We start from the raw sequence: 13,556 nt of genomic DNA on the forward strand, positions 1-13,556 counted from the left end.
TCAAGATGCCTCGCACCAAGACTATGGCGAATCATGGTGCTTCTTTAGGGAGAAATAATGGAAATATCAAGAGATGGCTTGTAACTCCTCAATCCAAGCATCGATTCAGAACTCATCTTCGTTCTATGGAACCAATTTTTGGTAAAATCCTTGATACCACATTCTTTAGGTTAGAATTTCTAGACATCCTACCAATGTTTCACGAAATTGGTTGGAAAAATTTTGTGGTTTATCAATCAAAAGGTCTTTACCCGAATTTAGTAAAAATATTTTATGCAAATATTATACAAGGAGAGTCTGTATTGACCACCGAGGTTAGAGGCAAGGCTATTGCCTTAACACCACAGACTTTGGCCCCTATCTTGCACATTAGACTAGGAGAATTTGAGTGTCCGACACTTGCTTAATCATGGATTATGGAGCAAGGTTTCACCCCCGAGGAATTTTTACCATTGATCATGGTAGAAGAACCGATATACTTTGGACATCCTCCTTTATATAAGCAGTGGAACCTCCAAGCTCAAATCCTTTAGAAAATAATCACGAACAATATCCTACCCCAAGTCGGTTTACATGATTACATAACCTATGTTGATTGCTTCATGTTATGATGTTTGTTAAAGGGGAAGAAACTCAATTTGTCTAGCTTAATTCTGAAATGGATGTGGTCTAAATTGGAAGCCCGTCGAGTCACTCTTTCGTATGGTGGTATCCTAAACCTCGTATTTACACACCTTAGTGTCACCACTCCTACCGAACTGTTCATAAAGTGAACTTGGTATAATCTTTTCAACTCTACAATGCTGAAACAAATGGGATATGAAAAACATCAGCAGGGTTGGTTTTTGAAAGGGAGACGACCACCGAGACCCGCAGTTGTACCTCCACCTCCAGATCAGCAACAAGAACCTGCACCCGATACTCCATCTTGGTTTGTACCCTTCCATCATCAGTTCACTACATTTAGTAGTGACATGCGTTTAGGACTACAGTCATTTCAGGAGAACATGACCTCACTCCAAACTACCTGCTCCTCACTTGACTAGCGCCTTACTCACATAAAGCAGTATAGGGCTAGTTCTTCTCAGAATGCTGATCCCATGGACATCAGCTCTGCACCTCGTAGTGATGATGCATCTTATGAGGAGTCTAAAGAAGGAAGTGAAGAGGGTACTGAAGAAGATGATGCAGCTGATGAAGATGATGTAGCTGATGATGCTTGACATCTTTGCTGCTTTTTGTTTTGTATTTCAGTTATCTATGTGTATTGGCTTTGTATCTTTGGTTTTTTTTTTTTTTGCTTTTTGGCACGTAACTCCCGATATTCATGACACTTCGTACACCTTGCTGCTATGCATGACTATGAATTTCATTGTGTACTATTCCATATCTACTTGTGACTATGCTATTTGTCTCTTTTTGATTGATGTCAAAAGGGGGAGAGAAATTTAAGAGAAAAACTGAGAGCATATTTGAAATACTAAATAGCAAAGGGGAGAAAAACCAAAATGATTAAATATAAGCAAATTGAGAAGTTTGAGCTAAAATGCAAAATATATGAAGTGATGCTACTAATCATGATATGATATGAGATATGTTGACTTGAGATATGATATATTGTTACTAATACTAGTATGCTGAAATGAATTATGATGCTACTAATCATGATATGATATAAAATATGATGACTTGAGATATGATATATTGTTACTAATACTAGTATGTTGAAATGAACTATGATGCACTAATACTTGATTATGATATATAGATCTTTGAACTTACATCTGAAACCCTGATTTTGATATATATGAATGATTATTTTTCCAAACATTGTTTAAAGTGTGCTTATTGTAAGGGGAAGCCTTATCAAGGTCCTCTCATCTTTGCTCCTTATATGCCATCATAAAAAAGGGGCAAATTGTTAGCCTAACATGACTTTCGAATCTTATTTTGATGATAACAAATTAAGGTAAATTTAACATGTTGTGGTTAACTGATGATGTTTTAGAAAATCAAGTATAAGAAGTTCAAAAGTTCAAGTATTATGAGTTCAAGATCACAAGTTTTATTAAAAGCTCATACTCCAACAATAAGTGATCAAAAGGAAGTTTAAAAGGTCAAAGACAAACAAATCTTATGGAAGCTTAAAGGACATTGAAGCTCAAGACAAGAAGGACTCAAAGCAAGATATACATGAAGACTTCAAGTTTAGAAAAGTTTTAAGTCTTAAGGAAGTCTTATGTAAGTATTTCAACTAAATATCAAAATGAATGCTTTGAAATTCATTAGGGTTAATCATGGACTTAGAGGCCTTATTTTGAAAACCATAGAAAATATTTTTCAAAAGTATCAAAAAAAGTTGGTAAGAGTTTTTGGAAGCAAAGTTTAAAAGCAATATTTTAACTGCCCAAGCGACTGACCCTTGTCTGGTCAGGTGACTAACATTTTATACTGAATTAAATTGGGAAGACAGTATAGGCCCAGGCGACTGACCCCTATGAATCCAGGTGCTTGACCCTATTCTGACTGTGATAATACGCTGATTTCAAAGTTCAGGCGACTGACCCCAATGAGTCCAGGTGCTTGACCTTCGTAATGGCTAGTTTTAAACAACATTTAAATGTTTCCAATTTATGTTGTTTGTGCCCCAAACTTTGTCAAAACTTGGTAAACACTCCAAATAACTTGGGCAATACGAAAATATGATTTTTAAGCCTATAAATGTATGATTTCACAAATCAAATCTTACCAAGAATTCATAGCAACAATCAAACATACACTTTCATACTCTTCTAAAAGCTTTCTTTCTCACATACTTGCTAGAGTTTTTGTGAGAATATTTAAGCTATTTTTCATACCCAAGAAAATTTGGCATACAACATTGATGGTGGAACATAGCCTATGCCAAAGTGATTCATTATCAAAAGAACAAGTAGCTACTCCTTTCCCTGGCAGGCAGGTTCAAATTCTCACACATAACATTGAGTTTTATGGCATCGAACTTTCGGAATGGGTTAGAACTATTTCCAAAATACGTCGGTGGAATGTGCCACAGACAAAACATCAGTGAGCAAATTGAGACCTACAACCAAATATACAGATCTTTTTATTGAGGGTTTCAATCTTATTCAAGTTAACCCAAGTTGTGTTTAAGTATAGGTCTGGTCCGCAGATTTTGTAATAAAGGGAAAGAAGGTCCTTGTCCTCCTAACGGAGCATGGCCATTGAGAAGTATGATTCGAATAAAATTTTTTTTTTTTTTTTTTCAAGAAGAAAAGAAAGGTCGCATAGCATTCTTTCATCTGAGAATTGGATAGAAAGAGAGTGAGAAACTTCTCCCCAAAAGAAATGTCACAGCCAACCACAAGACATAATAGTATTTGTGCCAAAATGCTAGCTTGTTCAGGATTTGTATCTCAGGAGAGATCCCGTCAAAATACAAGACCATTATTCCACACCTAGTCTGAGACTCTGTGTCTTGCCGGAACATCTTTCCCGGATACAACCTTCGGAAGGCCAGTACTTCCAATATTTGGGGTATTCAAAAGAGATATAAACTAGAAGATACTCAGTGCTCAAGCAGCTTGAGCATGGCTTCCAATGCATTAACTTGCAACCTCAAATGCAGGATGTAAAACGCAGTGTGATGGAAAAGCCGGTGGGGTTGCAGCTCCCGCCCACCAGGCACCAGCGTTCGAAGCTGCCGCACCTTCACTCGAACTGACCGGTGAGCCCTCCCTCGCCCTCTCCTTTTCCTCCTTAAACTCACTCTGTCATGCATCTTACTATCCTTCCAGTTCAAAACAACTCCACAATACATAAAGCCATTTGGAGAGAGAGAGAGAGAGAGAGAGAGAGAGAGAGAGAGAGGTGTTTGTGTGTATGGGGTGAGGGGGGAAGGGATATAAATGCAGCAAGGAGGGGGAGAGGGGCATGTGAAGCAATTTCTTGGCGGGTTTGGACTTGTGGACAGGGGTTTAAGATTGACTTGGTCCAATTATTCTGTCTCAATTTCATGCTTCTGTTAGTGTTGGGGGGGCCTGGTGGTCATATGGCATTCAAAGCCCATCGCACGTGCCTGACAGCTCCCGCACGCTCACGCCAGCCACTAGTTCTCACTTTCAGCATCCCCAAATCTGTCCTCCTAATCCTCATATCCCTTACAGCTGTCTGCTGTCAACTGTTCACATTTATCTCCCATCTCATCATTGTCATCCTTTTCTAACCGACTAGAGATTTACTTGCATCGATTATTCATCAAGCTCTCCTATTCAAAAAATTAAAAAAAATTGCATTCATGCATGTGAAGAACACTGTGAAAGGGCTTCACTATCTGAACTGGAGATGGGTGTGCTGTGGTGAGTGGGGGAATTGGGAAGATAACTGGAGTTGGGTTTGCTGTAGATAGTGGGCATAAATGGTGAAAATGGGAATTGAGATTCTCAGAAACCTTCATACCCAATTGGCAGAGAGCCTGAAAAAAATATGATTAATTACAGGGACATCCCTATATTTTTCTAGTAGGAACAGAACGCTGGACAGCTGTTGACAGGAGGACATTTAAAAGTGAGATTAAAACTAAAGGAAAATTCTCTACATAGAAAGCCGATGAGAATATCATCAATACTGAAAAATAGATACGGACATTCAAAGTGATTTAGAATGTGGATGGCCTCAAAATATGAAATTGCAGTCCAAGGGATTGGATGGGGTATGATCTGCAAAATTATGAATGATCCCTCCAGCTCAAAATGTAGTATATAGGACTACATTTAGATCAAAGATTTTGCTTGAAAAAAAAAATGATAATAATAAGAAAAAAATTAATTTTTTATTATATTTTTTCTCTATATTCTCTCTCTCACATACACACACATACAATTTTCTTTTAATTCCCTCAATAACCAAACAAATGAAAATTTGCATTCCTGTATATTTTCTTTTTCTTTCCTTAAGATTTACAAGTTCTAAAGAAGGCCTGGAAGACAATCTTGACGGGTCGCAGTCCAGAACCCCACAACTCTGGAATGTCCAGATTGACCACGTCATACAGCACAAAATTTTCAACCAGCCCCTACACAAATGGCTGAAGGCAAATTCAATACGAGATCAGCTTGTTCATCCCAAGCATTTCAATAACCAGCAATGTTATCTTCCAAGTTTTAAGGATCAGAAGCCAAGCCAGGCTAGACAATTAAAAAGTCAAGCAAAGCATGTGGAAATGTAAAGAAAATCTTCCTATATGAAAATGGTAGTTCCATCCCACTCGGTCTAATCAATAGAAGCAGCTTCCCTCTTACTGGATGGATCAAACTTAGCTCGGATGGCTGAGACATCTGGGGTATGTAGCAAGTGCGGTTCCTCAACAGGTTCTACTAGACACTGATTATGGCGGTATTCATGCAAAATTAGACAAAACAGAAGACTTGCAGCAGAGCTCTGACGCATATAAAAGAACCTTACCTTGCATGGGAAAATCAAAATAGATAATTGAGTTGCAATCACCCTCTTAGATGCAGACATGGTTTCTTCAAAACGAAGCTCCATCAAATAAGGAAACCAATGTGGCAGACGTTATTCTATCTTTAAAATCAGAAGGCATCTCAAGACATAAGAGTAAGGACTCTTCATAGGAAATGTTTCTTACCAGATGTTTGGTAAGTAGGAATGAGACCAGATCTAATTTATCACTTCATTTCTTCATATTCTCCATTTAAAATTTTCACTTCATTCCGTTTCCAACCCATTCTATTCTGTGATCCAAACATGATTTTAACCCTTGCATGGTAAATGATAGTGGATTTGCTCTTAAAACCCAAATTATTTCTCATAAATATTTCAACAATAGTAGCACTATTATTAGTTTATTTAAATAAAAAAAAAATTTTCACTAAATGTGATGGGTAATCAGTTGCACTAGAGCAACTATGCAAATTCAAGTAAAAATGAAGATAAGTAACATAAGATTTCTGGCAAGAGCGACCTGCCTAAAAATCAACCATATAATGAAACAAGGGCCGACTACAGAAAAGAACAGTTTTACAGACTAGCCTGATTTCCAGGGAAAATTAAATTCCTCCCCGTAGAAGTATGCAGTGCCAACCATGACTGCAACTGTGGCACCTTGGACAACCACACGAGCTCTCATTAGCTTCTGACCTAGCTGAGAATTCCCTTGACGGAAACTGATCAGGCCAGCTGTGAGTACTCCGGCAGTCATAAGTGCACCTGAATCATTTGCAGCCATCAGATATAAAAAATGTTTGCAGACAAAACAGCTGATTCACCAAATATAATCTGGCATGAAAATATTAGGGCCTCCTTGGTATCATTTCCAAAGCCTGCTTTCTATTTTCAGAAATAAAAAAAAATAGAAAGATGCAAATAAACTAAAAAATAAAATAGACATGTTTTGAAGTGTGTTTGAAAACTGCTTCTCAAAAATTAACCCAAAAGCATTCTTGTGAGGAAATAATAAAACATTATTTTCTGAGTTCCCAAGAATGGAACTTCTTGACAATTGAAAACAACCCAAAACAACAGAGTTTTGCTTGTTTCCATTCTTAAATTAATTTTTTTTTATCCTTTTCAGCAATGAAATTTTATAAGACACAGATTGAAAGACATCAAATGGGCCCTAATAGTCTACTGTGAGTTGGAAAGCAGAAAGAAAAAACCTAATATTTACAAGCTTAACCAACAGATCTTGCAAAGCTAACCCAACATGGCATCCACGAAATGCAAGTTTAAATGTAAGCCTATAAAGCTGATATCTGATAAAGACCAGCCGCAAGACCTGCAGGGGTTGGGGAAGTTAACTGGAGCTATGCACTCTTTCACAAGTGTCATCGGTAAGAGTAGCAGAACAGCTGATTTTGTTTTTCCTAGTTCCAAGACCATCAAGCCCAAACACTTCTCCTTTGATGATTTTGGGGTGGACCTGAGCAACTCAAACTTGGAGACCCTTCCCTTAGGCAACCCTACTTCGAAGATTTTCACGTCACTACAACCCAACTTCTTCAGGTCATTCAAACTCCATGAAGATCCTTTCAAGACAGCATAGAAGGTGGTCTGTTTCGAGAACAACTTGGAAACAGAGCTTCCTAATTTACAGGCTGATTTCGATGACCTTGCATTGGTTCACAGCAGGGCTGAACTCAGTTCTGTTCGGTTCGGTTATGGGGAAAACCGAAAACCAAACCAAAAATGGCGGTTTTCATTTTTGGCAAACCAAAACCGAAACCGAATTGGCTACTCCACAGAGAACCGAATTTTGGCGGTTCGGCTACGGTTTTTAACTGATTTTTTTAATATATAATGAAAATTTTTGCAAAGGTTGTTGAGATTGAGAACCTCGTGGACCTTTTTCTTTCGTCTTTATCCACAAAAGATAGCTTTGCTGCGTCTGGCTATATGGGAATAGACCCACCAGCAGCTGAAAGCTGCCGCTCAAGCTATTGTCAAAACAAATGCAAAGAAAGATCAAAGAGCCATTCAAAACAAAAACACAGGAAGAATTGAAACAAAGATGAAGAAGATGTGCAGAGAAGATATAGTAAGTTGATGGTTTAATCCATCGAAGATCTCAAATCAATCAAACGAAAAAATAAAAACAGGATGATCCAAGCAATGGAACTCCAAATGATGATCATTGAGCAGCCAACCTTGAGGCGATGAGGTGATCTTGAGGGTTGACGACGGTTGTGGTGGGATCAAGGGTTGCGGCAGCAATCAAAGGTTGCGGCAATCATCGGAGAGGACTCAGAGGCAGTGATCAGCGGTGGTGCAGCGCTGCCGACCTGCGTGGTTGCGTCGACGCGGCAGCAGTGCTCGCACAGTTGTAGACTCGCATTCATGTAAGATTTGAGAAACCCTACCCCTTCAGTCTTCAGATCTGAACTTAGACGTGAGAGATGAGAGTAAGAATTAAGAAACCAAATTTATATTTGGTCCAGATTCCAGTGTTTCGCCCTTACAAAAGCTTGGACAAGGACCAAGGATATTCTAACACATATATAGTTAATTAATTTATAAATATAATTTATATTTAATTCGGTTTTTCGGTTCGGTTATTACCTGAAACCGAAACCAAAAAACAAAAAACCGAACTGCTTGTGATTTTGGTCTGGTTTTGGTGCGGTTTTTGGTTTCTGGTAATTTTTGTTCATCCCTAATTCGCAGCCCCCACAAATTGCATTGAAGCTTTTAGCTTTGCATTTGAATCTCAACCTAGTGGTTGTAAAGGATAATCATAACACGAAAACGCTGAATGCCTTGGACCTGGATAGCAACCACTTTAAGGAGCAGGTTTCTAATTGGGTTCTATGGAAGGTGAAGCTGGTTAGCAAAGCCATAGTGTGTCCTTTGATGGCTTCGAAGAGAGGGCTAGGAGATTGTTTGAAGAAATTGAAAAAAAAAAAAGTAAAGAGAGGAGGCACAATCTAACTCTAAAAAATCCACAGGCAGCAACAAAAAACTGGATACTGATAGGAAGTAAAATGCTTAGAATGTTCCGTAAATTATAACAAAATGGGTGGATGCTCAGATTTGGTGGAAGCAACTAGCAGCTGAGGTTACTTACTTAGGCAATGATAAGGAAAATCATATCTTGGAATGTGAAAAGGGCTCAATGGCAAATCCAAAAGGAGTTTAATCCAGTCCTTCCAAAAGGACCGGAGGGGAGATATCGTTTGCTTACAGGAAACCAAAATGGAGACGGAGGATCAATTCTTACAAGAGACCTCTGGGGAAGGGAGGCTTGTGGGTGGATTTCCTTTGGTAAGGGTAGTGCAGGGGGTATCACGATCTTGTGCAGGATCACTCCATCAACTCTTACTTGGTATCTTGTTTAAAAATCTGGATGATAAATTTTTGGGGATGTTTACCAGGTCTATGGCCCAGATAAAGCCATGAAGGACCATTTAGGCTTCTTTTTAGGACTGAGCTTCTGGAGATTAGAAGCCAGTGGGATGTGCCTTGGATAATTGGAGGAGATTTCAACATAGTGCTCTACCCTCATGAAAGAAGTGGGGTGGATCAGAGAACATATGCATGAGAGAATTTCTGGACTTCATCAATGTGAATGCTTTCATTGATCTTCAGCTCATGGTGGCACCTTCACTTGGTCCAACTCCAGAGAGCTACCTTCTTTCTTGAGGATTGACAGATTTTTAATTTCAGTAAAGTGGGAAGGCTTCCCCAAAACCACCCAGAGCCTCCTTCCAGGCTCATCTTGGACCACTTTCCCATTCTTATTACATGGGTTGGGTTACATGGGGGCCGACCCCTTTCCACTTCGAGAACATGTGGCTAAAGCATGATGGCTTCAAGGACCTTGTTAAACTCTGTGGTCATTGCTTCAGCTAGAGGGGAATGCTAGCTTTGTGCTAGCATCAAAATTGAAGGGGTTGAAAGAGAAGATAAAGGTGTGGAACAAAAGAACCTTTGGAGATATCCAAGCAAAAAAGAATGCCATTCTTTATGACATCAAAGATCTTGATGAACGGGCGCTAGATCAAGGGATTAATGCAGAGGAAAGGGCCAAAAGAGTGACATTCTGGAAGGAATTTTGACTGATGTTATTAGCCTTGAAGCAATTTCCTAGAGACAAAAATCTAGAGCTTATGGCTCAAGGAGGACAATCAAAATACTAGGTTGTTCCACCGAACAATGAATGCCCACCACAAATTGAATACCATCTCTAGCATTGATATTGGGGACCACACCCTAATACAGGACAAGGAAATCAAAAAGAGCATTTGTGAGCTCTATAAAGTCCTTACTCTGAATCTGAAGAGTGGAGACCTGTGGTGGACAGTATCAACTTCAAATCTCTCATACTTTCCAATGTGGAGTGGCTAAAGAGACTCTTTGTAGAATCAAAAGAGCCATTCCAAAAGTCATTGGGCACTTCATGTCTTTGTGGTTGGAAGACAAATCATGGATGCTGCCCTTATTGCTAATGAAGTTTTGGATTCTTATCAAAAGGAAGGAAAAAGTGGTGTGGTGTGCAAGCTTGACATGAAGAAAACCTTTGACCATGTCAACTAAAATTTTCTCCTTTACATTCTAGAGAAAATGGGCTTTGGTGATTGTTGGTGCAGCTGGACCGCTTAATGCATCAACACTCTAAGCTTCTTAGTGCTCATAAATGGCTGTCCTTACAACTAATTCCATCCTCGCAAGGCTTTAGACAATGATATCCTTCGTCTCCTTCTTGTTCATTATGATTATGGAGGTGTTGAGTCTCATGTTGAAGAAAGCTACCAAAAGAGGGCTCATTAATGGTCTTAAAGTGGGCAAGAATGGAAGATCCATGGAAGCGTCTCATCTTTTGTTCACAAATGAAACCATTATTTTTTGTGATGGACACCCCCTCTATATTCTCAATCTACAATGCATTTTGGGAGGGTCCAAGTCCTCATTGGCTTGAAAGTTAAGCTTGGAAAAAGCGAAACCATTCTAATTGGAGAAAATACAAGAGACCCTTTCCTTGCGGGCCTTCTAAGATGTAAGACGAGATCTTTCCCCATTGAATATCTCGGGCTTCCTCTCGAAGTCAAATTCAAAGATTGAGGATTGTGGGACCCAACATCAAAAAGTTTGAAAAACTATTGGCAGGATGGAAAAGGAATTTCTTGTCTAAAGGTGGTAGACTCATGCTTACTAGAAGTACCTTAGTAAATCTCCTCGTCTATTCCATGTATCTCATCCCTCTTCCGACTTTAGTTGCCAAGAGGCTTGAAGGAATTCAAAGTGGGTTCTTTAGGGGGAGAATGGGAACATAGTTCAAATTTCACCTTGTTAAATGGGGCATGATCAAACAACCAATTTTCTCGAGAGGCTTGGGGCTGAAGTCCCATCTCACCTTCAATAAAGCTCTTCTTGGGAAATGGTTGTGGAGATTTATAAAAGAGAAAGATCTTCTTTGGCGGGCATCATTGCTTCCAAATACGATTTAGAGCATAATGAATGAATTACTCAGGCTGTCAAAGGTCCAAATGGTGTTGGGATGTGGAAATTTATCAAGAAAGGTTGGGACGACTTCTTCCCTTTTATCAAATTTCAAGTGGGAAATGGAGACAACATTTACTTTTGGTAATGATGTGTGGCATGACTGGGAGGCCCTAAGTGTTTTATTTCCTACTATCCACAACTTAGCCCATGATAAGGAAGCTCTAATCAGTTATCACCTCCAAATTTTAGAGAAAGATCTTCTAGAACATTCCCTTTTTTAGAAATGTGGAAGATTGGGAACTCCACTATCTCATTACACCTTTCAACACCAAAACATACCCAATCAACCAAAGAGGACCATAGACAAAAATGGGGTCCTCTCAGTCAAATCAATTTATAGGAAGCTCTCACTAATCAAAACAAACCATAGCAATTTCCCTTGGACTCGCATTTGGAAAACAGCTGCCCCTACAAAGGTATCTTTTCTTGCTTGGGAGGCAACACATGGAAAGATCTTAACTATAAAGGGGGCTGACTGTCGTCAATAGGTGTACCCTTTGCATTACTATTTTTCTAATGCAGAATCAGCTGAGCATATCCTCCTTCATCACCCCTAGACAAGGAACCTTTGGACTAGGACTCTAACCATGATCGGACAAAGGTGGGTTTCTACCAGCTCATTGGGAGGGGAGTCTGGGCATGGAAAGGATTCGGGCTACCAAAGAGAGAAAAAAAAGGCTGTCACTCATCCCACTTGCTATTTTCTGGTGTTTTTGGAAAGAGAGAAATAGGATTGTTCAAAAACTCTATCACGCTTCTGATTTGTAAAGAGCAGTGGATTACTGCAGTTTCCAGCTGGTCTAGTAGGATTGCAGTGAATGATCATAATGTACTTTCAAATTTTTGTGACATCTTACAAAAGAGCTGACACTGTGTACTCTGGGTTGGCATCCGTTGATGCCCCTTTAATAAATTCCATTTACCGATAAAATAAAATAAAAAATTCTAACCATCTGAAGTTGGGGGAATAGCCAGTAGGAGAACAATAGAAAATTAGGCCAAATAATCAAAAGATAGCAAATTGAGATAGCTTCTCGATCTTTCGTTTTTATCTACAAAGTATTTTGAAAAATAATAAAATAAAAAAGTCATTCTTTTTATAACCAGAGAAATAGATAAACTCTTAAACAGAGAAGACGCTAAAACAACAAGAACGAACAAACCCAATCCAATGAGCTATCTGGTACGCCACGGTCCAAGCAAAGCCCCAATTTGCATTTTTGTTTTCTTAATTCCTCAAAACAAGCTAAGCTCTATAGTAAATCTCAGCGAATTCAACAACTATCCAACCTTTTTTTGAAGTTCTATCACAAATAAATTTACGTAAACAAATGATTACAGAAAAGTAAAAGAACAAAGGGGGTTTACCAATGGGGACGAGAGGGTTCCTGACGCGCTTCTTCTCCTCTAAAAAGTTTTCCACATTGGGTTCTGCGTTGCCCATCTTCTCCATGCGAGCAGAGACCGTGTATTATGTATCTAATCTAGTACAGAAATTACAGAAGCGCAAAATCTTCGCTTCCTCTCGGGTCTCTGCAGCCTGCACGATGGTTCACTATAGGAAGAGAAAATGTGAGGATGTTTGGGGTGGGCGATGCGGCTGGCGGGCTGCATTTATGGGTGGGGCCCGGATAGGCAACACGTGGATAGACCCGGATCCTGTTGTTTTGTATTCGCTAGTTGTTTTCTTTTTTCATTTTATTTGGGGTGTTTTGTATGCATTAAGATATTTATTATTATTATTTTTCTCTTTTTATATGTCCATATTATATTTTAATTCTTTCTATTGAGAAATCTAAATTGCAAATGGAATAAAAAAAAAATGACTAAAGGTACACAACCTCATAAATTGTTTTCATGTTTTAGCAGAGAGAGTTTGTTAGTTAGACTATAGTTTTTAAAAGTTGAATCAATGACTGACCCGATAAAGTCACTAGGTTGGTTATACTGGTTGAACCGATGAGTCAATTAGGTGGCCGAATCGGTAATATATTATTCATATTATTATTATCATTATTATTAGAAATTAAGTATAGTGTAAGACTAGGAAACTATTTGATTTAATTAAAGACATTTTAAGTTGTTGTATTATGTCTCATATATTTGAACTTTTATGAATTTGGATGAAATTTAATAAAAAAATTTTATTTTATTTTTTACTCAAATTTAGACAAATCTAAACCCCAGATCATACATTAAAGATTACTTGGAAAATTTTTTAAAAGGACTTTTTTCTCTAAAAAAATATATGCATATTTATATACATGTGTATATGTAAACATACAATGTACACACGTTTATGCATTGAGATATATTAATTTATATTTTATGTACAGATAACATGCACACACACATGTTCAACTATTTATGTGTGTACTAAGAAATACACAATAAATAAATTTGCAAAATAAACTTTTCCATTGAAGTTTTGTTTGTTTGGTGATAAATGTCTTCTCCTTTTCACCATGGTATAAAGCAATCTCTGACTGATTGTCACAAAAAATCTTTATTGGTTCTTCTTGCCCATGCTGCAAAAAATC

The 13,556-nt window shown here is 38.4% G+C and overlaps 1 protein-coding gene across 1 annotated transcript; it reads right to left on the reverse strand.

Moving 5' to 3' along the window:
* Positions 1–5,836: 5,836 nt before the first annotated feature.
* Positions 5,837–12,658, reverse strand: LOC131145567 (RING-H2 finger protein ATL48-like). Its single transcript, XM_058094726.1, has 2 exons — positions 12,385–12,658; positions 5,837–6,228 (listed from the first exon to the last, which is right to left on the reverse strand). The coding sequence occupies exons 1-2, from the start codon at positions 12,467–12,469 to the stop codon at positions 6,047–6,049; spliced, it is 267 nt and encodes an 88-aa protein (XP_057950709.1). The 5' UTR covers positions 12,470–12,658; the 3' UTR covers positions 5,837–6,046.
* Between the last annotated feature and the right edge of the window lie 898 nt (positions 12,659–13,556).

The sequence above is a fragment of the Malania oleifera genome, chromosome 13 (assembly GCF_029873635.1).
Source record: "Malania oleifera isolate guangnan ecotype guangnan chromosome 13, ASM2987363v1, whole genome shotgun sequence".
Classification (NCBI taxonomy): Eukaryota; Viridiplantae; Streptophyta; class Magnoliopsida; order Santalales; family Ximeniaceae; genus Malania; species Malania oleifera.

Coding starts and splice junctions, on each gene's coding strand:
- LOC131145567 (XM_058094726.1), bottom strand. CDS start 12,469: ATGGAGAAGATGGGCAACGCAGAACCCAATGTGGAAAACTTTTTAGAG. Junction 6,229..12,384: donor GAACCCTCTCGTCCCCATTG/GTAAACCCCCTT, acceptor CAAATGATTCAG/GTGCACTTATGACTGCCGGA.